The sequence below is a fragment of the Chrysemys picta genome, chromosome 13 (assembly GCF_011386835.1).
Source record: "Chrysemys picta bellii isolate R12L10 chromosome 13, ASM1138683v2, whole genome shotgun sequence".
Taxonomy (NCBI): domain Eukaryota; kingdom Metazoa; phylum Chordata; order Testudines; family Emydidae; genus Chrysemys; species Chrysemys picta.
Window position 1 is genome coordinate 42987576 of NC_088803.1, and position 22442 is coordinate 43010017.

The following is a 22442-nucleotide window of genomic DNA, read 5'->3' on the forward strand; positions in this document are numbered from 1 at the left end:
TCTTTTTAAAAATGTAACCTTGAAAAATCCCCTGAAGGTGTATTGAGTCAGAGGTTGGAGGAGGAAAAGTCCCTTAGCTCTTGTAGTCCATCTCCATGCTTATGCAGGACTTTCCCCTAAACAATCCAGTCAATAAAAACAACAAGGAGTCCGGTGGCACCTTAAAGACTAACAGACTCTTTGTTGTTTTTGTGGATACAGACTAACCCGGCTACCCCATGATACTTGAATCCAATCAATGTTCACCAAAGTCACTGGGTGCTGGATCAGACCTCTAGTGCATCATTTAATGGCTGCTTTTTATGCATTGGCAAGATAAGCCTTGAAGGCCATGGAATTAAAAAGGGGAAGTTTAATGAGAAATGTTGTTATAGGAATGAGTATAGTTTAATCTGGGGACCATGTAGGTTCCTGTTGTTATAAAAGTAAGTTATCTGGGGGAATGGGAGTATGTAAGTGGAGCAGTTATGTTAGCAAAGGCCTGAACTGGGGATGATAGTGATTTTTATGCTCACTTCTGGTCTGATATCTGAATTAGGAAATACTGTTGATTTAGCATATGGAATTCTTTCTTTGTACTGATGTCTCTAGTTAGGACTTTCATCCTGATTGTAACATAAACAAATTAACTGTAGGAATGTATGATCCATCCCGGGTTGATTTTTTTAAAATTGCAAATGAGGCTGTATCTCATGCCCATTAGGCTCTTTGCTGATAGCAAGAAGAAAAACTCCCTGCCCCAAAGGATTTATAATCTAAATATTGGAAGTTCATATTTGTTGCTGTAGTACTTTCCCAGCGGAATGTGGTTTTTAATGTGGAGCCTGCCTGCTGAGGTAAGGCGCTGAGCTGGGTTATATTCAGTCACCACACTCCTCAGAGCAACATTCTGGCAAACAAGGGCAGAGGGAATCAGTGCAACTCCATGTTCGGAAGCTGAACCTGTGCTAGCTAGATTTAGTGTGTTCATGCCTGTGCTTTTACTACACTGAATGAAATGGTCTAAAACAGGGGGTCTCAACCTTTTTCTTTCTGAGCCCCCCCCCCAACATGCTAGAAAAACTCCATGGCCCGCCTGTGCCACAACAACTAGTTTTCTGCATATAAAAGCCAGGCCTGGCCTTAGGGGGTAGCAAGCAGGACAGTTATCTGGGGCCCCACAAAGCTAAGTTGCTCAGTCCTGGGCGGTGGGGCTTCAGCTTTCTGCCCTGGGCCCCAGCGAGTCTCATGCTGGCGCTGCTTGGCGGACCCCCAGAAACCTGTTCATGGCCCCCCAGGGGGCCCTGAATCCTTGGTTAAGATCCACTGGTCTAAACGAATAGACAGTCTCATAATATTTAGCACTGAATGTTCAAAGCACTGGAGATACTTCACACTTCCTGTGAGGTATCACTGGATTATTATCCCAGTTTTACAGACGGGGAAACTGAGGTTCAGACAGGTGAAATGACTTGCTCAAAACCATCTAATGCACCATTAATTTTTTTTTTATCTAATGCACCAGTGGCAGAGGCTGGGTGAGAATCCAGGTCTTTCTGACTCCAAGTCTATGCTCTGGCCTCTAGACCACAATTACCTCCCTGAGAGAAGAAATTCTGCAATAAATACCTCCTTACACAGTACTTTTCTTGGTCACCTCTCTCACGGGACATTTGCCATGGCACTGTGGGGAGGAAAGCCGAAAAGGGACTCCTCACAGATCTTTCAAGCAGCTTGGCATTCCCTTGTCTCCAAGACATGCCTCAAGCCATTTTACGCTGTCATGTCATATTATATAGCTAACCTGGAGAGGAAGATCCTGGTGTTAGAGTCTGTGGCTTTATTCTCTCTATAAAGTCTTGTGCGCACATATGGTGCTATATATGCCCAGCAAATTATGACCAATACCTAAAGTAGAATGTGTGCTTTAATGTTGACATAGATACAAAGGCAGCTGGGAAGCATTGCTAAATAGTACTTCTTAGGAAAGATTAGCTACTAAGTGTATAAACTGTTAGTCTCTAAGGTGCCACAAGTACTCCTGTTCTTTTTGTGTGTGTGTGTGTGTGTGGGGGGGTTGTTATTCCTTCATTATAACTTTTGTGTCCCTGGTTTATATTTTGGTAGTTTTGAGCTTGAAGGAGCGCAAGAACTAACTTCACATGACATGGAAAATAGAAAGGATTCTTGTAGTTTCAGGCAAATAAACTGCTATTATTTTAACCCTTCCCTCTACCCCAAATCAAACGGCTCCAAGTCTGTTACTCGTTGGCTTTTTCTCTTTTGCGCAGAAATGCAAACGGCTGATGTAGCCAAATAACTGTGATCAAAACGAAGAGATGTTTACAGTCTCCGAATATACAGTGGGCCACTCTGATCTATGTCAAATATTTGTGCAAATAACTAGCGATTGTTGTCTTCCAGCTTTTGGCAAACCTGGAGGACCTGGGATGGTTGTTGCTGTTTGAATTTAGCGAACGCTTTGAGCAGCAAGATAAAAGTGAAACTACTTCATAGGGAAGATTTGGGGGAAACATTTTGAAAGGGGGGCGGAGTGCGGAGTGCGGAGAATACGCTACTTGCTCAAGGTAAGACAGACACAAGTGTGAGGACTGGAGGATGTGATTCTAAGGGGATCCTCTGGTTTTCTGAAGATCGTAATGAAATTAACGATCTTTAAAACAACAGCCACTTACACTCGAAAAGATCCGATCTCAGGTAAATTGGTACCAGTGCATCTAATTCTAACGCACATGTACAAGGCAGGGTGTGCACTTTAGTGGGGTTCGCTGGAAAAGCTTTGAAATAAGAAAAGAAGGACGTAGATTAATGCGGAGATTATTGTAATAAAAACGGCGTTAAAATCCCTTTAAAAATTGCACCAAGCAACCTACTTTGAGATATTTGCCTTCCCTCATTCGCTAAGGAAAGGGAAATCCCCCCTCCCCCCCAACAGGAGATGCTCTCCATTCGCATCGGAACAAATAATTTCCCTCGTGGCTTCCTTTTGTAAACGGGGGTGGGTGGGGAGCTCGAAGTTTATCCCACCGGTCTCGCGTTTGTAATGGTTGAAGGGCGAGGGGAGGTAGGAGGTAACTCTCGGATTGTTGGTAAAACTTCGTGAAAATTTCCTTGCTAAATTGCAGCTAGGGAGCGTCTCCAATCGCTGTAGTTAATCCGGCGTGGAAAAGATGCTTCACATTTGTGAAGAACATAAAACGCGTCTTCATTTCTGACCAGTGTACTCCGCTGGAGAACTCGACCCACCACATCTGAAGAAGTGGGGGGTTGTGTACCCACAAAGCTTATGCCCAAATAAATCGGTTAGTCTTTAAGGTGCCACTGGACTCCACCTTGTTTTTGTGGATACAGACTAACAAGGTACCCCTCTGATACTCTACCCAAAACAGAGCTGCACACCCCCCCCCCCCAGCTTTATGCCCCTAATAACTGGACTATCGGAAATCTGAGGGGAGAGATCATCTGCCTGGCTAAAGACAGTTTGTTGGTCTGGAAAGAAAACCAAAGCCAAAGCACGTTCCCTGCCCTGTGCCTGGTTCCTGCTGTTTCCCTGGGCATGTGTCTGACTGTGGGCAGAGACCCAGGCGAGCCGGATAAGCGAAGGCAGCCGCGCGAGGGTGGCGGTGTTTTCCAGGTGCGCCTCGCACCAGCTCCGCAGGGGGTTATACAAGCCCATCCGCCGGGTGCCGGGAAGCTGGCCCCTCCCGGGAAGACACCTGCACTAGCTCAGGTCCCGGCCCTCCTGGAAGGAAGGGCGAGGAGGTGTCAGGCGCGCAGTGCGGCCCCTGGAATGAGCTCCGACTGGCTGGGGGAGCGAGGCAGGGACCCGGCATAAAAGGGCTGGAATGCGTTTCCTTAGGTGAATCGCTGGGGCTGGGTGCGCACGCGCAGTGCTCCGCCGCCGGGAGGCCAGCCCAGCCCAGCCAGGTGTATCGCTGTGGCCCGGGCTTCACTTAACGAGGCAGCCGCTGGGGTCCCGCGCCCCCTTCGCAGCCCCCGCCGGGTGGCTAATGGCTCTGCTGGGGAGGCTCGACTGGCAAGTAGGTACCGTCCCGTTTGTCCCCGCGCCAGGCCCTGGGGGCCGATGGACCTTTCCCCACCCGGAGAGATGGGAGCGCAGCTGGCACGGGGCAAGCCCCCCCGGCCGGGGTCCGCCTGCCATGCTGCACCGCCGGGCTGCCTCGGGCAGGGCTTCCCCCTCTCCTCCAAGTCGCAGGGATGCGCCCTTTCCCGGCGAGCAGATGGGACACGGGTCCCGAGCCTGCCTGGGTGGAAGTGGGAGGCTGTGAAAAGCCAGGGGACGCCAGAAGCAACTACTCCCCTCCTCCCCCCCCTGCAGCGCCACGGAGACCGGCTCATCTGGGGGCGTGGGGAGGGATGAGCGGCACCGCACGGATTTGATCCACTTTTGTGTTTCAAAGTGACACTAAAAGTCTCCAGTGGCCCGATCCTGAGCGGGCGCTCTAGAGAGACCTGCTGCGGAGCCACTTCCCAAGCGAAAACTCCAGCCCTGTCGGGGTGATCTTTATTTATTGCCAATACCGGGTTTGGTTGTTCGGGGGAGAGGTTAATTACAATCCCCGCTCTAAGTTATAGAGGGGGATGAAGGCGCTAAATAGAAAAGCCGAAGGCATTAAATATTAGTATAAACAGGGCTTTGTCTCTCACCCCGGCTTCAGACCTGGGTGAACATTACAATCGCTCCTTGGAAACTGCATCCACGTTTAAAAAAAAATAGGAAAAGCTACTGTGTGCGCATTAGATGTCCCCGAAAACCTGCACCGCGCAGCCCTCACTGCACTGGCATCAGCGTGTCTATCCTATGTAAAAACAAGGGAATAAACGAGCCTAGCAGCTGGGAGCCATGAGCGCACCTTTGGCGTCTACTGTTTGTTGGCCTTTCTCTTCTTCGGCCCCTTGTTCCTTCGTGGAACTGTTCGCTCCACTAGCTAGAGCTAGATTGCTCTTGACATGATGAATGGAACTTTTTGTAAGTTACCAGCGAAATGTTTGAAATTGTCCAGTAACAGCTCCCTCCAGGCCAGCGGTGACTGGGTGTCATCTTCTACCTGTATGTTTTCAACTAGACGAGTGGAGAATGGATCCTATCTTTTGGTTATAAAATAGTCGTCTTGTGTAGGAGGGGTACAATATTTTTTTAGATAGATCGACACCCAAATCAGTTGCAGTTCAACAGAAATATGATCATGCTATTTGTGTTTAAAATGTGACGCTCCTTTATCAAGTTCGCAGGCTGTCATATTTCTAGGTGCCACATCTGAATTTAAAAAAATGTATTTTCCCCCTCCTGAATTGAACCGAAAAAGATCAGAATATTCTACGTGGTTTTTTTTTTTTTTTTTTTTTTTTTACTTATTTAAAGCATCCAATGATCCCTTTACAAGTAGCCTCGTATTAATAATAATTCAGGCTTCCGATTTTTATTCAGAAGAACGGGGGATGTTGTCGTGGTGTAACGAAAGGCCATTTAAAGAAAAGTAACAGCAAACCAAGCCCTGGTCTCATTTAAACCCCCGTGAAATTGTGTCGAGAAAAACGCAAAGGCTACAAAGAAGCAGGTGACACAAAAGAAGTCCGTCGCATGGACTGTTTTAAAACCAAAAAAGTTGGTAGAGTGCGTGTCTGCTGTTTTTTCAAGCGAGGTTTGTTTTCGGGGGAGAATTCCAAATTCAAAGAGCCTGGCATAAGATCCGGTCTCCTAAAATGTTGGTTCTGGCTGTAGATATCGAGGCAGTTTTGGGGGCATTTGCAAGGTTGCGTTAAAGCCTTCCCTCCTGGGATGTCACTCTCTGATTAGATTTACTTATTACTTTTTGAAAGACACTTTTTTTTCTTGTTCAGTTGAGTAACCGATATTTTCTTCTAATCCCCTTTTTAAAAAGACTCTGAAACGTGATTTTTTTTTTTTTTTGCGTCTTGGCTGTTAAGATAAAATTAAACTGTCTGGCCAGGACCTCCCGTGGACTTCAGGAAATCCCAAAGAGCGAGGACAGCCCACCTTCCCATTCAGAGCTGCGCCCAGTGAGCAGATATTTAATTTTTTTAGCGTAAAGGAATCATTTACCATCAAAATTACCAGCCCCCCTCCCGTCCCCAACTATAAGACTATTGGATCGCCCTGGAGGGATCAGATGAATTGACTCCAAACCTAAATGCTTTGAATTTTTTTCTCTTTTTAGGATCCATCTTGTCCCTATAATACAAATGAGCTTTAAGCTCCCCCTGGCTTTTATTATTTAGATGCCTAGTCTTAATGACGCCAAGTGCCGCGCAAGCACACTCGTTATAATCGTCGCAAGCTGCATTTCAAAAGAAACAACCCTGGAAAAAAACAGCGTCGTTTAAAATAAATAAATAAAGGGCCCCACCAAAAATGGTAATGCAGGTTCCCTGCTGCTGATGTGAATCAGCACCTGCGTGCCAGATAGACAGACGGATAACGCCTTCAACAGTTAGCTCGAGCATAATCGGCCTCTTCATCTTTATCTTCGGATTCTTCACTGGGTCAGTTAAAAAAATAAATAAAGCTATTAACGCACCTACATCTTAAAGCTGAGTTCCTATTCCAGGCCCTTAACGACACCTACCAAACGTATCGTTCTCCTGCGCCAGAGGTAGCACGTAGGTCGTACCGAGCATTGTTCGATGGGATTGTCTGGCTCTGCCACGAGAAACAAAAACATTTGCTTCTCTCATGCAAATGAGCAGCGATCCAGATGCACCTTAAGCACCCGCAGAAAGAGTTGCTTTAAAACAAATGTTCAGTTTGCCAGGCAAACATAACTGCATAGATCAGATCGGGTTGCAGATAGTTAGCAAGGCTATGTTTTAAACTTTTAGATTAAAGCTGGGATTGTTGTCTAAAAATCAACGAAGTGTGTCCCCTTTGTCACCTGGTCCCAAACCAGATCTTACATAATTCAAAAGGACAGGACAGATTGGATTTTCATGGGGGAAAAGTCATTAACATTTCGAACTAGGGGCATAATTCACGCCAGTTAGATTTGAAACGCTGAATGTGTCCTGCTTTACCTAAAAGTTATTTAGCCAACTGCAATAATAGTGTAGGGTAATTAACTAAATTATACCCTAAACATTGGCAAGTTGTAATCAGTAATTCAAACTCTTGACAATTATGCAAATTGACTTAATACTGGAGTTACTACTCTTGCTTTTGCAATAAAGCTTTTTGTTTGCTTTGCAAAATGATTCATCTAAAATTAGGACTTTTTGGTAAATGTTTGGGCTTGAAATCAAGGCACCGCAAGATCTGGCTTGTCAAAATGTTTTTGTTTTTTACACCAAACCTTTGTTGCCTTGACGGACACTTATACAACATCCAGCTCTGTTCTATTCGGGGTGCCAGTCCATCCTTTGCCCTTACGCAGAAGATAGTGCCTAGCAGATGGGTATATTCTGGGGTGTGGGAGAATGAGGAGTTCGTATTGAGCATGGCAAAGGGGGTGTTTTTAATAATGTATTATTCTCAATCAATTTTACCTCTACTGCAGCCCGGGCCCACGCGAGCTTTGCATGGCCGGCGGGAGAGAATCCCTGTATGGGGCAAGAAAACAGTTTTAATAGGGAAGATACGTCTGGGAAGAGGGAACTGGAATGTTTAGAGCCATTTCTCCTCTTTTTATTATGGTGCTCATCATTCTAGGCTTTTAAAACCCCTCCCCACCACTCCTGCTCCAGCTCAGGTGCCCTCTGCCAGACCCTTTACAACAGGCAGGTTGGTCGGCGCTGCTATCTAGACGCTCGACCCGGGGTTTCCCAGTTCCAGTGAGCGCATCTTATGGCTTTGGGGCTGCGTACAGGACTTCTCCAGAGACATCCCGCCGTGTTCCTACCCAAGGGAAGAGGGGAGGCTCATGGATAAAAGCAGCGTTACATCCGCGCCTGCAATCTAGCTACAACGCGCCCTGGGCAGCTTCCCCAGCCATGCGCGCGTGTGTGCGCCCTGGGCAGCCTAGAGCTTCCCCCAGCCATTCGTGTGCGCCCTGGAGAAGATCCAATCCAGCCCAGAGCGCAGAGAAGGAGTGGCTCTGAGCTGCGGGCTGCCTCCTGAGTGGCTGGCTCTGAGCCGCCCATAATGAAAGCCCAGTCTCCCAATCCATCCCTGGGGAGGAGTTATGATAATACTATTGCCATTAAGGGCGTCTGGGCAGGGAAAAAACCTCAGTGACCATTAGAGGGAAGATTAGTCCTGCACCAATCTTCATGCCTGGCAACTAACAAAATCCACCCGGGGGAGCTGCTCTTCCCCAGCACCGACTTGGATATTTACTGCTTTTGGGGCTAGGGATCTTTTCTGATCTACTATATATATATTTTGGACACTGGACGCCATGTTGTGGAAACTAGCAGATAATGTCAAATATGAAGAGGACTGTGAGGTGAGAGCTAATAGCACTAGGGGAGCGAGGAGGGAGAAGGGGCTTTGTGTGGGTGTCAGCACCTGGATATAACTAGGGGTCAATCCAGCAGTCTTGGCTTGGGCAAGAGATTCCCCTGGCTTCCAACGGGCATCAGGACTGCAGGATTGGGCTCTTAGGGGATCTTGTAACAGAAGCGGACTATCAGATCGGGGGATGTTCAGATTTTTTGCTTGCTATTAGATGATGCGCCGCAGATTATATAATCTCACTAAACGCCGATTCTCCTGCTGGGAGTTGCCCAGATGAATAGGGAGTGAGGTTAATGGGAATGATGTTCACCTTTAGGTTTTAAATCTGGTCTCTTACCTTGTTTTTCCCCCTGCCCCGCGTTTCTTTCCTCGCAGCATTGTAGCCCCGTCTAGCTGACCGCCAAACTTGTTAGGCCTCCTCATTGGGGTGTCTCTGGCTCTGAGATATTGCCAACCAAAAACAATTTCTCCCCCCACCCCATCCCCGAGAGAAACTCCTTTAGATCCTGCCAGTCCGGAGCGCCGTTTGGGAGCAGAGCAAATAACCAAGGGGGGGGGGGGGAAGAGATCTGAGTTTTCTTCTTCCCACAACCAAACGGATGTGTTTAATCCGCTCCAGATTGTGCCTGCTCCCCAGATAAATCAGTGCACTAGTCCCACGGTAAGCGAAGTTCGGCCATGTTTGTGTGTGTGTGGGTCTGAGCGGCACTGCGCCCCCAGACGGGGGAGGTTTGGTGTAAAAGCAGAGCGCACACAGGAGCAGGGGGCGGCGGGTGCCCCAGCCTGTTGGACTGGTTCAGAGGGACCCGGGGTAGGACTGAACTGCGCTGGGGAGCCAGGTGGGAGCTGCCGCCAGGGAGGGATCTAAGGAGGAGAGGTCCGGACTGCGTGGCAGCCAGTGGGCGCCCTTGGCACGGAAACTATTTAGCTGCCAGCCTCAGCCGGGAGCGCCAGGGAGCCAGCGCCTGTCGCTGGCCCTTTACCCAGCGGTACAAACGACTCCCACTCGCCTGGGTAGGGGGGGAGATGGGTTTTTTTTCTCCTCTTCCCTCGGGCTCATCCCAGATCGGGGGCGGCGAGCAGCTCACCGGGCTGGGGGAAGGGGTGCATTGGGGGTGGGGAAGTGTTTCCTTTTCAATCTTGATTCGAGACCTGCACGTTTCTCTCACGGGAGCCGAGCAGCTTGGAGAGGGATCCGCGGTAATTAGCAGATCAGAGCTCAGGTGCCTGCCCGCGCTGGCTTATTCCCACGTTTCCCTCCCCAGCCCTCTTTCCTTGTGAAACTTCCCCCACCCACCTCCTGCTTTTTGATCTCTTTGAAAGCGGCAGCGTCTCCTCCTTTGCTCCATTGGTCATGGTCTGTATGTTTGGCTCCTGCAGATTAGCTGCAGTCCCCACTTCACGCTCCATTGGGACCCCATTGAGACACCCATTCTCCTCTTATTAACCAGCCCTGTTAGTTTAATGACCATGAAGCCAGAAGCTGCTAAATCCCGGGATCAATTCAATTGAGACATTTTAAGCTTTGATTGCTGAGCTTTTAAATCGGAGAATTTCAGCGGAGGCGGCTGGAGTAGTAGGATAGTCCTCTCAATGGCCAGGCAGCTATTGGGACTCCGAACTGAACCCCCTTTCCCTCCCCCACCACTGTGCTCGGTGCGCCTCAAAAGCAGAGCAGACATGGGCCGCGAGGTCTTTGGAGAGAAGGGAAATCAGCGAAGAGAGAGGCTTGAACTGGGTTCGCATTCGGTTTAGCCGCTGATTGCTGACGGGGTTCTTCAGCGCAGCCCCGGGGGTTTGCAGCTTGCCAGCGCGACTGTTTTAAACGAATGCCCAAGGTTTTGTGTTTACACTCGCCCACAACTGACCACTTACAGGGTATCTGAAACCCTCCCCCCCTAACTTCGAAGCCAGGGACCTGAAGCCAGGCTGGACAGGAGGCTAGGAAGGGCGCTTCGCCCCTCACCTCACCTTTCTCAACTTTAATTAAAAAAAACCTCTCTGCTACAGCAGCCACAATTCCTCACTTTATAACAGTCACTTTTTTTTTTACAGGAACCCCTTCCTCCCCCCCCCCCCCCCGCCGCGACGTGAGTCACTTTCTCTTAGGAAGCGAAGTTTATTTCTAATTCCCGGCTCTTCCTACTATTCCCACCTAGGCTGTGGGATGAGTTAATTGGGTTCCTAGACTAACTGCTGAACAAGGCTATTCCTAAACTAAACGTTGAGCTGCTTCGCTTTCTTTGCTCCCGCAAGAGGGTGACTCTAGCTCTGAGATTCCCCCTACAAAGGCGTGCAGGGTGCGTGACCTGGCCGTGCGGAGCGGGGCAGGCAGCTGTGTATGGGGGGGGGGGGAAATCCTGGCCTCATTCCAGTCGCGGGGAGTTCCGCCGTTGACTGCCCCCTGGGGCCAGAATTTCCTGCATGTTCCCAAGTCAGGCGCGCCCCACGCGCTGCACCCAGAGCCGAGCGACGGGGAGCGGAGACCCCCTCCGGCTGTCAATGGACGGGCGCTGAGACTAATCTCCCCGCACTAACGGGCTTCTGTTCTGTTCCTTTGCTCTCCAGGACCGGCACGACGGGAGCAGCAATGGGAACCCCAGGCTCCCCCACCTCTCCGCCGTCAGCCAGCACTTGTACAGCCCGGCTCCCCAGCTCTCCCATTCCGGGACGTCCGACTTCCAGCCCCCCTACTTCCCGCCCCCCTACCAGCCTCTGCCTTACTCCCAGTCCAGCGATCCCTACTCCCACCTCGGGGACCCCTTCTCCATTAACCCGCTCCACCAACCTCCTCCCCCGCCGCCCAGCCAGCAGCAGGCCGCCTGGCCCAGCCGGCAAAGCCAGGATCCCTCCGGCCTGGTCCATCATGCCAGGCCTGGCCTGGTCCCTCATCTCTCGGCGCTGGAGAGCGGCTCGGCTGGGGGCAGGAGGGAAACCTACAGGCGCTCGGAGCTCCTCCTGCCCCACGGACACGGGCTGGACGCTTCCACGCTCGCCGAGAACCTGGGGCTGCACGAGATGGCTCATCAGATGGACGAGGTGCCGGTAAGTCCCCTGGCAGGGCCTGCTCTGTCTGGGGTACTGGCTACACGCATCCCGATCCTAGTCAGAGCAGTGAGCTTGGAGCCAGCAGGGCTTGAGAGAGATCAATTTGTCAGCTGCATTAGAGACCCTGGTTCATTCCAGAGTGGGTGTGAAGGACACGGGGGATTTTAGCCCAATTTGGGGGTGGAGTGGGATGGATGCGAGTAGAGAGGCCAGAAAGCATCATCCCTAGAGTCCAGGTGCCCTGCATGGTGGGGGCTTTGTAGCTGCTGCTAAGGGGAATGATCCCACTTTGCGGTTTAGCTTCGATGTTTTTCTTCCTGCAGGAAGAACTGACACCCCCTTCTCCCCCCATCAGTCAAAAGCTGGAATCAGTGGGTGCAGGGGGTGGGGGATCCATAAAGAATCCAGGGTCACTTTCTCTAAAGGAACTGTACTTTCCCCCCCCTTCTCTCTCCAGAATGTGGAAGATCAACACTTATTAATGCATGACCAGACAGTCATTAGAAAAGGTCAGTAGATGACATTCCTATTTACCTTTCCTTGTCCATAGCTGAAGTTTAATTTGTAGATGATACATTGGCAAGTTGATACATTATTTTGTTCCATTGCTTTAAGAGGATCTGTCTAAAGGCAAGAAGCCTGAACTTTATTGCACGATCGCTTTAACTATAGGGGAGCCTTGGTTTTTATATAGTGAACACGATCTTAGGTGATATTTAATGGTGGGGGTAGTTTGGAAACTGCGTTGCTTCCTTTGGTATGTTGAGTACAAAACAGCCTCGATTTGCAAACCTCCCATTTCGATGGGAAGCGAATTACCCTAAGTATCGGTGGCACCAGCAGACTGTCGCTGGCAACTGAATCTCTTTATTCTGGACTTTTGTGATACTAATAGCCGTAATAGCAAAACGATGCTGTTGTTTGCATTGCTTTCCGTCTTAACCAAAGAACAAATGCACTTATCCAGGACGGAATTTAAATGCAGATCTGGCATTTAATTTTATACCGACCCAAATTCCCCGTGTATACAATGACGCGGGGGCTGGTTTTGCTAGGAACGTGAGGCAGAGGTAAATTTGCTCTTTCGGTAATAGTACAATCTCTAAAGGAAGGGGCTTGGTTTAAAATCTAATGAGGAATTAGTTAAACTAGCAGAGAGCCATTTGTAATCAATGGTCCTATAAAGCGGTTAGACTTTATCTGGACTGAAATGGTTTTTAGCTGTTTAAACAAGCGTAAAACGCCTATCGACTCTCAGCTTCGTTTCCAATCTTGTTTTCCTGCTTGCAAACAAACTTGCGCTTTGTAAATCGGGCAAGTTTCTCCTAGAAACTGAAGTGGGACTTCAAATACGTATTTATTTGAGGAAAAGCAGAAGTGTTTGTCAGAAACTCTGCTGATTGCCGAATTAGCTCATGGGAGAACTATTCTGCTGTCAGATACACCACCCCAGAATCGTGCTTTCTAGTGAATAAGACCAGCCCTTGCTGTTTAACCCTTTCTTGCATTAGTTGCCAATAGCAATGATTCAGTCTGGCACCATTTCGTTGGTAGATTAATATGATAGGTTTACAAATGTGCTCGCACTGAGGTTTAATGTCCCTTTGGAAAGTATGTTGTCCCTACTCACGGTAACGATAACCGAAAGCAAGACTAATGGCGTTAACTGTTTTCAGCTGTAGATATTGGAATATGGGGCAGGAATATACTGGGATTAAATTCAAGGGAGAAAGGTAACTTCTCTGAACAGAAACTCTATATCTGGAGGCGGAAGATGAAATTCAATACTGCTTGGCACCCCCTAGCCCCCAACATATTTAATTGTTCCTGTTCTAAGGAGGACGGGAGACCTCTCCGTGCCTTTAGTTTGAACGAGTTTTTTTTATCAATAGCCGAAGGATACTAGTTTCTGCTCTGCCACTGCATAGGCTTTACAGCCCTGATGTTCATTTTTATAAGCCTGAATTTTCCAACTTCCAGGATATGATGTCACCGGTGCATGCTGAGTTTTGACTGAACGTTCAAAGGAAAATAAGTTATATTCTTAATTGAATGCAGCAACTTTTGAAATTTACTGTGACAACAAAACCAGCCCCAGTCCATTACTAGTCGTACTGCGGCTAACTGTGGCATTGTTAGACAAGTTACTCAGGACAAGATCCAGTGGTGGATGTTTAACACAAAACTATTTACTGTTTAGCTCCATTTAGACGTGTAATTTCCTCTTTTATGTATTTTTTTTTTAAATCAAATACCTGCTTTTCCACCTGGCTCCCACAGGTCCCATTTCATTAACAAAAAACAGCTCGCTGAGTCTCCCCTGCCAGAAGGATGGATTAATTGGAGTGGTGATAAACCCCAATGAAGTGTTTTGCTCTGTTCCGGGGAGACTTTCTCTGCTGAGTTCCACATCTAAATATAAAGTGACAGTAGCAGAGGTTCAGAGAAGGCTCTCGCCTCCAGAATGTCTAAATGCCTCCTTGCTAGGAGGAGTTCTCCGAAGGTAGGTAGGCTGCTCTCCTCCCTCCTACCCCCATGACTTTGGTAATCCAGTCTTTTGTTGTTGTTCCTTTTTGCAAGCGTTGTACAAAACTGAACCGAATAACTGGTGTCTAAAGCATTTTATGAGACTTAAAAAAATAACACTGAATTCTAATGGGCTTTGGAAATAAAACTCCTTTGCACCTCTGGCACTTCCCAAAGTGAAGTGCTATAACAGTTCTCACAACAAATTCTCATTCCCTGTTAAAATCTGATTCCATCGCTGGAACAGCACAAGGTGAATTTTCTTATTTCAGTGACAAATCATCTCCCTGTGGAAGTGTCTTGGTTACTATCTTGTGGTCTTGGTATTACTTATAAGACATTTTCCATCTTCTTATTTTTGCAAACCATTTAATTCATATTGTGTCCCATTATTATAGCTGCTATATTTTTATTATGGTATAAACTTAAAGGCAAAACCCATATTTGATTTGGTTTTGGTTTCTGACACGTGTTTTACACTGAGGGGTTTGTGGCAGAGCCTTAAAAAAGTAGGTCATTGAAAAACCGAGAACCTGCTTTTTATTCCCCTCCCTCCAACAGAACCTCATTAAATGTCAGTAACTCGATTTCCCATCTTTTAAAATAAGTATGTCCCCTTTAAACTAAATAAGGTCACATCTCTCTCCCTCTGTCTACTTACAGAGCCAAATCTAAAAATGGTGGCAGATCATTAAGGGAAAAACTGGATAAAATTGGCTTGAATCTTCCAGCTGGTAGAAGGAAAGCTGCAAATGTGACATTATTGACATCTTTGGTGGAAGGTCAGTCCTGTGTGTGTGTGTGTGTGTGGAAGGGGTGTTTTTGATGTGGGTGTTTTTTTTTTTTTTTTTTTAAATTGATAAAATGACTTTTTCTGTATAAGGCTTATAAACTGTAATTCAAACACTGACAGAATGCTGATCCAGCCTAGAAAAACCGATAGACAGAACAGAGCTGTTTTAAAAACAAGTTACAGACTGTGCTGCCTATTAGCCCTCCCAACGCTACTATAAATGTGATTATTTTTTGGTTTATCCCCTCCTCAACTCTAGTTGTTCATGCCATCCTTCAGATCAAATAGGGATCTCTGACTATTCTATTATGTTATGTTATTTTTCAACTTGATCATATCTGAACTGTAACTAGTGAGCTCAACTATTGCATTAACTTCAGTTGTCATTCACGGAAGCCATTCTGTGTAAACTAAGGAATTTTACATAGTTATTTCCATACTGTAGTGAAATTGACAGGTGTGAGAGTGACTCCTTTTATACCCAACAGTTCCAAAGTCCCCAGTGGGACCTAGCTTGTTTAGTCACTGACGTATTAGAGAAGGGATAGTTGGGGGGGGGGGGAGCTTTTCCAATTTTGAGGTCTTGTATATTAGTGAGTTTGACTTCCTATGGGGAGGCTTAAAAGCAGTGGAGCAGCAGACTCCAATGAGTGGCCCTACCTCAATCGCATCCTCAGAAGCTTTCCTAATAAACATGCATATAAAGTGAGATTTACAGCTTTTGACTTCCTGATAGGAAACTGGAGCTCATTTAATTTGCAGCATGTTATGTGGTCCCTGTGTGAATTTAGCTGGGCCTTTTCTAAAAAAAAAAAAAAAAAAAAAAAAAGGCAGCTTCTTGTTATTGCTATAGTTAATGGAAATGGAAACCGCAATTTAAGTGTGAACAATACTTTGAAAATATCACTCCGTTTTTTAAATCTACATGATCTCAAAATACTGTATTAACTTCTAGAAAGGTAGAATTGGAAGACCAACAAGAGAGAGAAATCTTGTCTAATATATTAGTGTGTCTGTATATTCCACACATGCTACAGCTAACCTATAGTTCACAATAACATTCAGGATGTTTGTTTGAATAGATAGTTTTAATACAATAATAGAGACAAGCTACTGTTTAGTTAATTAAAGCTATCATCTGATAAGTTACACAAGTGTGCAAAGTCTATTTAACTTCAAAATTTTACTGACATAAATTGAGATCAATTGCCAGCTGTGTGATCATCATAAGAATATATGCCTTATAATCATTTTCAGGTGAAATTCTATCTGTACCTATGAAACATAGCTAGATACAGAGACCCATATATTGTCCTCTGATACTAAGGGAACCAGAACAATTATTTTTTTGTAGCACCGGTTATGCAGGTTTTTCTCAGCGTCTCTTCCTCAAATTTGGTTTATCTATTACTTAGGAAATAACAAACAGTATGGGGAAGATCATACTAGCAATGGCTCTTTCTAAAGTGGGGGGTATATTTTGAGAATTAAAGTTTTTGCCCATATTTCTCTTATCTTCTAACAGTGAAGGTCTAATTATTGGATCTAAAACATTCACCTTATCACGTGTCCCCACCCCAGGTGAAGCTGTACATCTTGCTCGTGACTTTGGCTATGTATGTGAGACAGAGTTTCCTTCCAAAGCAGTGGCTGAATATTTAACCAGACCGCACTTGGGCCGTAATGAGATGGCTAACAGGAAAAATATGCTTCTTGCTGCAAAGTAAGTATGGAGGGCTAAAGGGGGGAAAAATGCTTTTTGGGTTACTGGAAGAATGTGAGATTCTGTAACATACTATTTGTTTTTTGCTTTTAATAAAAAACAAACACCCCTCCCCCCCCCACCAAAGTCTGTGAATCTGTAATACCAGAGTCAACATAAACCCTTATGGCATAGTCCTTTAGAATTTATTGGACTTGAAACCTATGTGGTCTATAGAAATGACACTAAAGCTCTACAGAATAAAACAGACTGAGATCTTTTTCTAAAGAATTTTTACATCTGGCTAATTTTAATGTTGTATAGCAGGGATCTAGGATTTAATGAAAACCCACTGGTGTCAAGAGAGAGAACCACATTGACTTCAGTGGGCTTTGGATCAGTCCCATAATACCTCTTAAATACAGCACTCCATAGCCGATAATGTAAGCACTACTCTTTTTGCACTCTACAATAAGAGAGTGTTTAAAAAAAAAAAAAAGTGCATCACATTGTGTATCATGCTGATTCAGGGAAGTTCACTCAGTGTACGTGAAATGAACAAAGCAACTTCAAAATACATCTGAAACTTAGCCCCCAGATCCTGCAGCATTTATGCATGTGAGTAACTTCATGTGGTTGAGTAGGCCCATTGAACATTCATGTGTATTGTTAAATTGTATTGTTACGTGCATAAGTGTTTGCAGGATTGGGGGGCCTACGTTTCTGATGAAGAGGGTAAATTTAAATGCCCAGTTCAGCTGCTTTATCCATTGTAAATCACTTAAGTGCATCTGTGGAAGTTCTCACAGACACTATCCCTAAATTGATTAAAAAAAAAAAAAAAAATAGAGCAAATGAAGCAGAACCAGCTAGACACCAAAGCAGGAAAGATTATCCTGTGGAAAGTGTGTGTACACGTGTATGTATATGTGTATATAAAGCTTGTCTGAAACTGACACTAAAAAACAGGCTTTATTCTATAATTAGACTGAAGAATATCCTTGTAGTGATGTAGTTGTAATAGAGTGTAATTGAGTTCTGAAAACCCTCTGTGGTTGCTACGCAGTCTGAATTGCTGGTTATTTCAATTTAAAGGATTCTGTATCTTGCTCCTTCTTTTCTTAGTGCTAAATCCTCTTACAGAGTGCCTTGCACTTTCCAGCATAAAGTATGAACCCTTTTGTGTCTTACAGGCAGATATGTAAGGAATTCACAGACCTCCTCACTCAGGATAGAACTCCTCTTGGAAACACTAGACCTAGTCCAATCTTGGACCCTGGCATCCAGGGCTGTTTGACTCATTTTAGCCTGATCACGCATGGCTTTGGGAGTGCTGCCATCTGTGCTGCCATGACATCCGTCCAGAACTACCTAAATGAAGCATTAAAAATAGCAGACAAAACATATATGAACACTGGCGACCAAAGTCCTGCAGAAACCAACAAAAACATTGATAAAATGGATAAGCACAGGAAGTAAAATGAGGGAAACCAGACTTTCAAACTGTTCCTCCAAAACACAGACTGGGATCTTCTTGCCAATGGGGCATGTAGAAATTTGGTTACTTTCCCTCCCCCCTCTCTTTTTAAAACAACAAAACATCTTATTCAGGATCTTCAATCCCTCTGGATCTGTATGACAAGTCTTTCTAAAGCTGCAGTACCTCCCTTAACTGTGGAATCCGTTACCAGAAGATAAGTACTGGTGCAAGTGTATTAAAATCCTTTGCTGTTAAAGTGGTGCTATAAAGTCTTTGGTGGAAATATACTAAGATATGTAGAGTTTTCAAACATCTAAATATCTAGTGGTGACAAGCTACCGTGTATATTTTTTTGAGATATGGATTTTGGATGGGATACTCTTCATTATCTGGAAAAACTTCAGGTTTTTAGTCTTTAAAGCCAACAATAACTATAATGCAGTATTAAACAAGGTATTTAGATTTATGTACATGGTGTATTTTATAAACACATGACAAACTCCAAGATCATTCTGTTTTTGCTTTATTTTCAGCTGACCGTAAGAAAAAACTGATATCAGCATAGATGAAAGAGCTATTTGATGCATTTGACGTGCTTATTTTAATTCTTATTTTTTATGGAAATATTCAGGCTTTTAAAAATTGCAGTTGCCCACAGTGGAAATTCTTTTTTTAAAAACAAAAACCCAAAAAGAATTGCTAGTGCAAACTGAAAAAAAATGCTTTTAGAAAATCTTTTTCTTTGTCTAAGGATATTGCAGCTTTATTCACATATTTATATCAGGTCTTGGTTTTTAAATTGAAAAAAAAAACTTGAAAAAATAGGCATATACTGTAACTTTTTTTTTTTTTTTAAGAAAACATTGTTTGCCTATTTAGGGGGAAAAATATATATAAATATATTTCCAGGGAGACTTTATGTGTATTAAGGGAAACAGTGTGTTGAATGTACATATTTATTTATGTGTAATTTAATGGGATTTGTAAATAATGGTGAACTTTTTTTAATACTACTTTTTTTTTTTTATAAATGGGTTTCAAATTTTAATTTTGGTAAGTATTTCAAAGGTAATGGGGTAAGCTAAATACATCTTTAGGTTTATGCACAGGTATGTTATACAGGGTATTTAAGATTTTATTTTTTAATTTTATTTTAAATTCTCAATTCTTGCCACTGAAGATTAAATCTAATCTAAGGGGTATGTTCACAAAGCAATAATTTTTGTGTACCATTCACCTAAGAACGGAGTAGAATGAGTGCATGAGGTACGGTGCGTATGCGACTAATGGCGGTTCTGAACTACTCTTTGCATATTTGTATATGTTCCCAATATAATTCTGATGTATATGATAACCATATAATAAAAGTATTCTGGATAGAAGCACTGAATGTCTTGTTACCCGGAAAGTGTTTTCTTTCCATATTTTGTCAATATGAGACACTAGAGGACGTTGTGTATTGTTGTAATTACAGCACTTTGTTCAGATTAACAGAACAGAAATATCTAGTTGTTTGCCAGCAAAACTAATGGTTTCAATTAAATGAGTCATGTATCTCCAAGAAGTTTTTAAGCCCTCCGTATCATGCCATCTGCCTATTTAAACTAGAGCCACATTTTAAGGCTTCCTTCTCATAAAAATCTGACCCAAGAAGCTTTACATTTAAATTTGATTAATCAGATGATTATACTCTATATGTTTAATGATAAATGCTTGCAAATACCTTGAATGTGAAACTGGATATCTGACTTCCGATATTAGCCCCATTTTATAGATTGGGAGGGGGGGGGAACTGAGGCCTGGAGAAGCTTGGCTAGAGTGCCTAAGTCACAAGAGAAGTCTGTGTCAGGAATGGGAGCAGAACCCTCTATGTCTAGAGTCTGTGTGGTGGTACCTTAACCATGAAGCTGTCCTGCAGAAACTGGAATAAGTTTCTTTAAAAAAAAAAAAAAATCTTGGAAGCAAATATTCACACGTTCCCGTAGGCCCTCAGCACCTAGTTAGGATGACTGGATATTGCAAGATTTGGTATAGAACTGAGAGTGAAGAATGATGACACCAGAGTGAGATGACTGCATGCTAACAGCTCAAAAAAACAGACGGCAAATAAGAACCCAAAATGCATCTTTTTTAAAAACAACAAAAAGTCCTCAGGGTGGGTGGGTGGTTTTGTGTGTTGCCGGGGGGGCGGGCAGAGGCTGATTCATGAAGTTTTGAATACTTGGGATGGGCAATCTTGGAAAATATGCTTAACAGCTGCTTAATATAAAAATATGCTTAAACTTATTTGTAAAGTAGTGCCCTGAGGCCCCAATGTAGATGTGGGGAGGACGACCCATTTTGCTAGGCACGAATCTGGAGTAAAGATGTTTGCCCTAAAGACCTTGCACTCTAGGTAGATGTGGCAGACAGGTGGAGAGTTGAGCTGCTTGTAAGGTCTCCAAATTTTTTTTCGGGGGACAGAAGGAGGAGGTTGGTATTTTGATTTTTTTTTTTTTTTAATTGCTACAAAGAAGACCTTTCAATTAAACGGATTTTTTTTAAATGAGATTTTCCATTTCTGTGAGAACTTATTTTGAAAACTTTGAAACAATTTGAAAACAACTTCTTCCCCCTTGTTCTCGTGTGTGTGTGTGTGTGTGGGGAAACAATCCTACTTTCTCTCACTATTTCACTATATCCACACACACACAGAAGGGGGAAAGTGTGTGTGTATGTGTATGTGTGTGCTGGCTTCCCCTGCTTTCCAATGAGAAACGGGAGAGGAGAGTGGGAAAGAAGGAAGCAGTCCCCTCCCAATTATTTATTTTTTTCTTTAATAAAATATAGTAACCTTACCCCCCCCCCCCCCCCCGGCGCTTGATCGGCTGTAGGGGGAGGGGAAACAAACAACTGCCCCTTCAGCGTACTACAGCAGGATGCTTTAGATTAGCTCCCAGACAATGGAATCTTGCTTTTTATTAATGCACAAAATCAAGCTCTGAAATAATTGCCCCCTGGGATAGGAAATAAGGATGTTTTCTATTTATTCCTATGTGCATTCGAGCAAAACCAGCCAATTGTGTAGCGGACTGACTAGTTGTTCTATTTATATGTCAGAACATTAGGAAAGTTGAGTTTCCATTAACTTAATGCCTTTGTTGTACTGTATATTTCAGATATTACATTATTTGAGGCTCGATTACCAAATCAGCAGTCCCAATGATATAATAGAAGAGAACATTGTTCTTGTACGACATTCACTCAACAGAATGGCTAAATTGTGTGACCTGAAGTCATCTGTCATCCAAAATTATTAGTCTACTAAACTACTGTAAAGTTTTCCCTAACTTTTATAAGACGCTTGACTGCTAAACAATACCGTCAGAGCAGCTAACAAAATACCCTACAGAACAGCTGACATTCAGACTTCCTCTGTTCTGAGTGCCTCAGAATTTCTACTTTTGGGTTGTAAATTTCTGGTCTTGGCTCCATATAATATGTATATTTCAGAGCTGTTTGAAAAATAGGATTTCTTCTTCCATGGGAAATCCTGAGATTATGAAACTTTCTTTCATGCCATATAAGGATGAAAATTAGAAATCTCTGAATTTTTCACAAGGAAATACTCGAGAAAATTATTTTGACATGTTTTGATAAGGGCAAAACATTTAATTTAAAAATGAATGACACCAAAATGAAATATTTTTGACCTTGTTGAAATGAAATGGTTGGATCATTTCCCTACCTTTAAGCTGTTTAAGCCAGTCTCACACTCTGAAACTCGGAATCTGCCTCTTTCCCCTTCATTGGCTATATGGCCACTTGTGGCTGGTCCCTCTTCACTCCGTTCTCTTTCCACTGCATCTCTGAGGTGGCCCAACCTCACACACGCTTGCTCACTGTCTTGCCATCTCCTTCACTTTCCTTTTCCCAACTCCTCTGTTACCCAAGCAAGCTCTCCAGCTGCCTAATACAAAGATTTTTGTAGCAAAAGTAAAACAAATATATATAATTTTTTTTAAGTAGGCCTGACTTTCCCTCTGTTGCAACTCTTTCCTTCTGAGTGGTATGTTTTGAGGTCGTAAATTATTCTGGGTACGGTTGTCTCCTTATGTGTCTGTTCATAGCCTAGCGCATTGGGGCCCTGATCCTGAGTCAGGCCTTTGGGTGCCACTACAATAATAGTACAAAATGTTACCTCACAGGAGTGACTGGGGCACATGTTGCAAAGTGCTTCCTCATTGATTGTTTTTAATAAGGGATAGGTAATGTCAGAATTTGTTGCAGAACTTCTGTCTGTTCTTTAAAGAACAGCAGGAGAGAGGAGGCATTAATAATTTCAGCTCACAAAAATACAAGCTCCTTAAGGCATGTTTGCTTGTCAAAGTCACCATACGGGGCAAAACCTGGACACAACTTTGGTGAGTGGTTTGTGGACCCTTTGGAAATCTGTCCCTAAGCATGATGGCAGCTGTGTAAA

At 44.4% G+C, this 22442-nt stretch overlaps 1 protein-coding gene across 3 annotated transcripts; it reads left to right on the forward strand.

Annotated features, from left to right (window-relative positions):
• The first annotated feature begins 3591 nt into the window (after positions 1–3591).
• TFAP2C (transcription factor AP-2 gamma) lies at positions 3592–19362 on the forward strand. 3 transcript variants are annotated; one of them, XM_024109187.3, is made up of 7 exons: positions 3592–4040; positions 11000–11476; positions 11937–11988; positions 13760–13982; positions 14669–14787; positions 16380–16521; positions 17694–19362. In XM_024109187.3, the coding sequence occupies exons 1-7, from the start codon at positions 4011–4013 to the stop codon at positions 17977–17979; spliced, it is 1329 nt and encodes a 442-aa protein (XP_023964955.1). In that variant the 5' UTR covers positions 3592–4010; the 3' UTR covers positions 17980–19362. The 3 variants fall into 3 exon arrangements, with proteins under 3 accessions (XP_023964955.1, XP_005284268.1, XP_065422102.1); XM_005284211.4 differs by lacking the exon at positions 3592–4040 and adding an exon at positions 8171–8420; XM_065566030.1 differs by lacking the exon at positions 3592–4040 and adding an exon at positions 9721–9788.
• The last annotated feature ends 3080 nt before the right edge of the window (positions 19363–22442 follow it).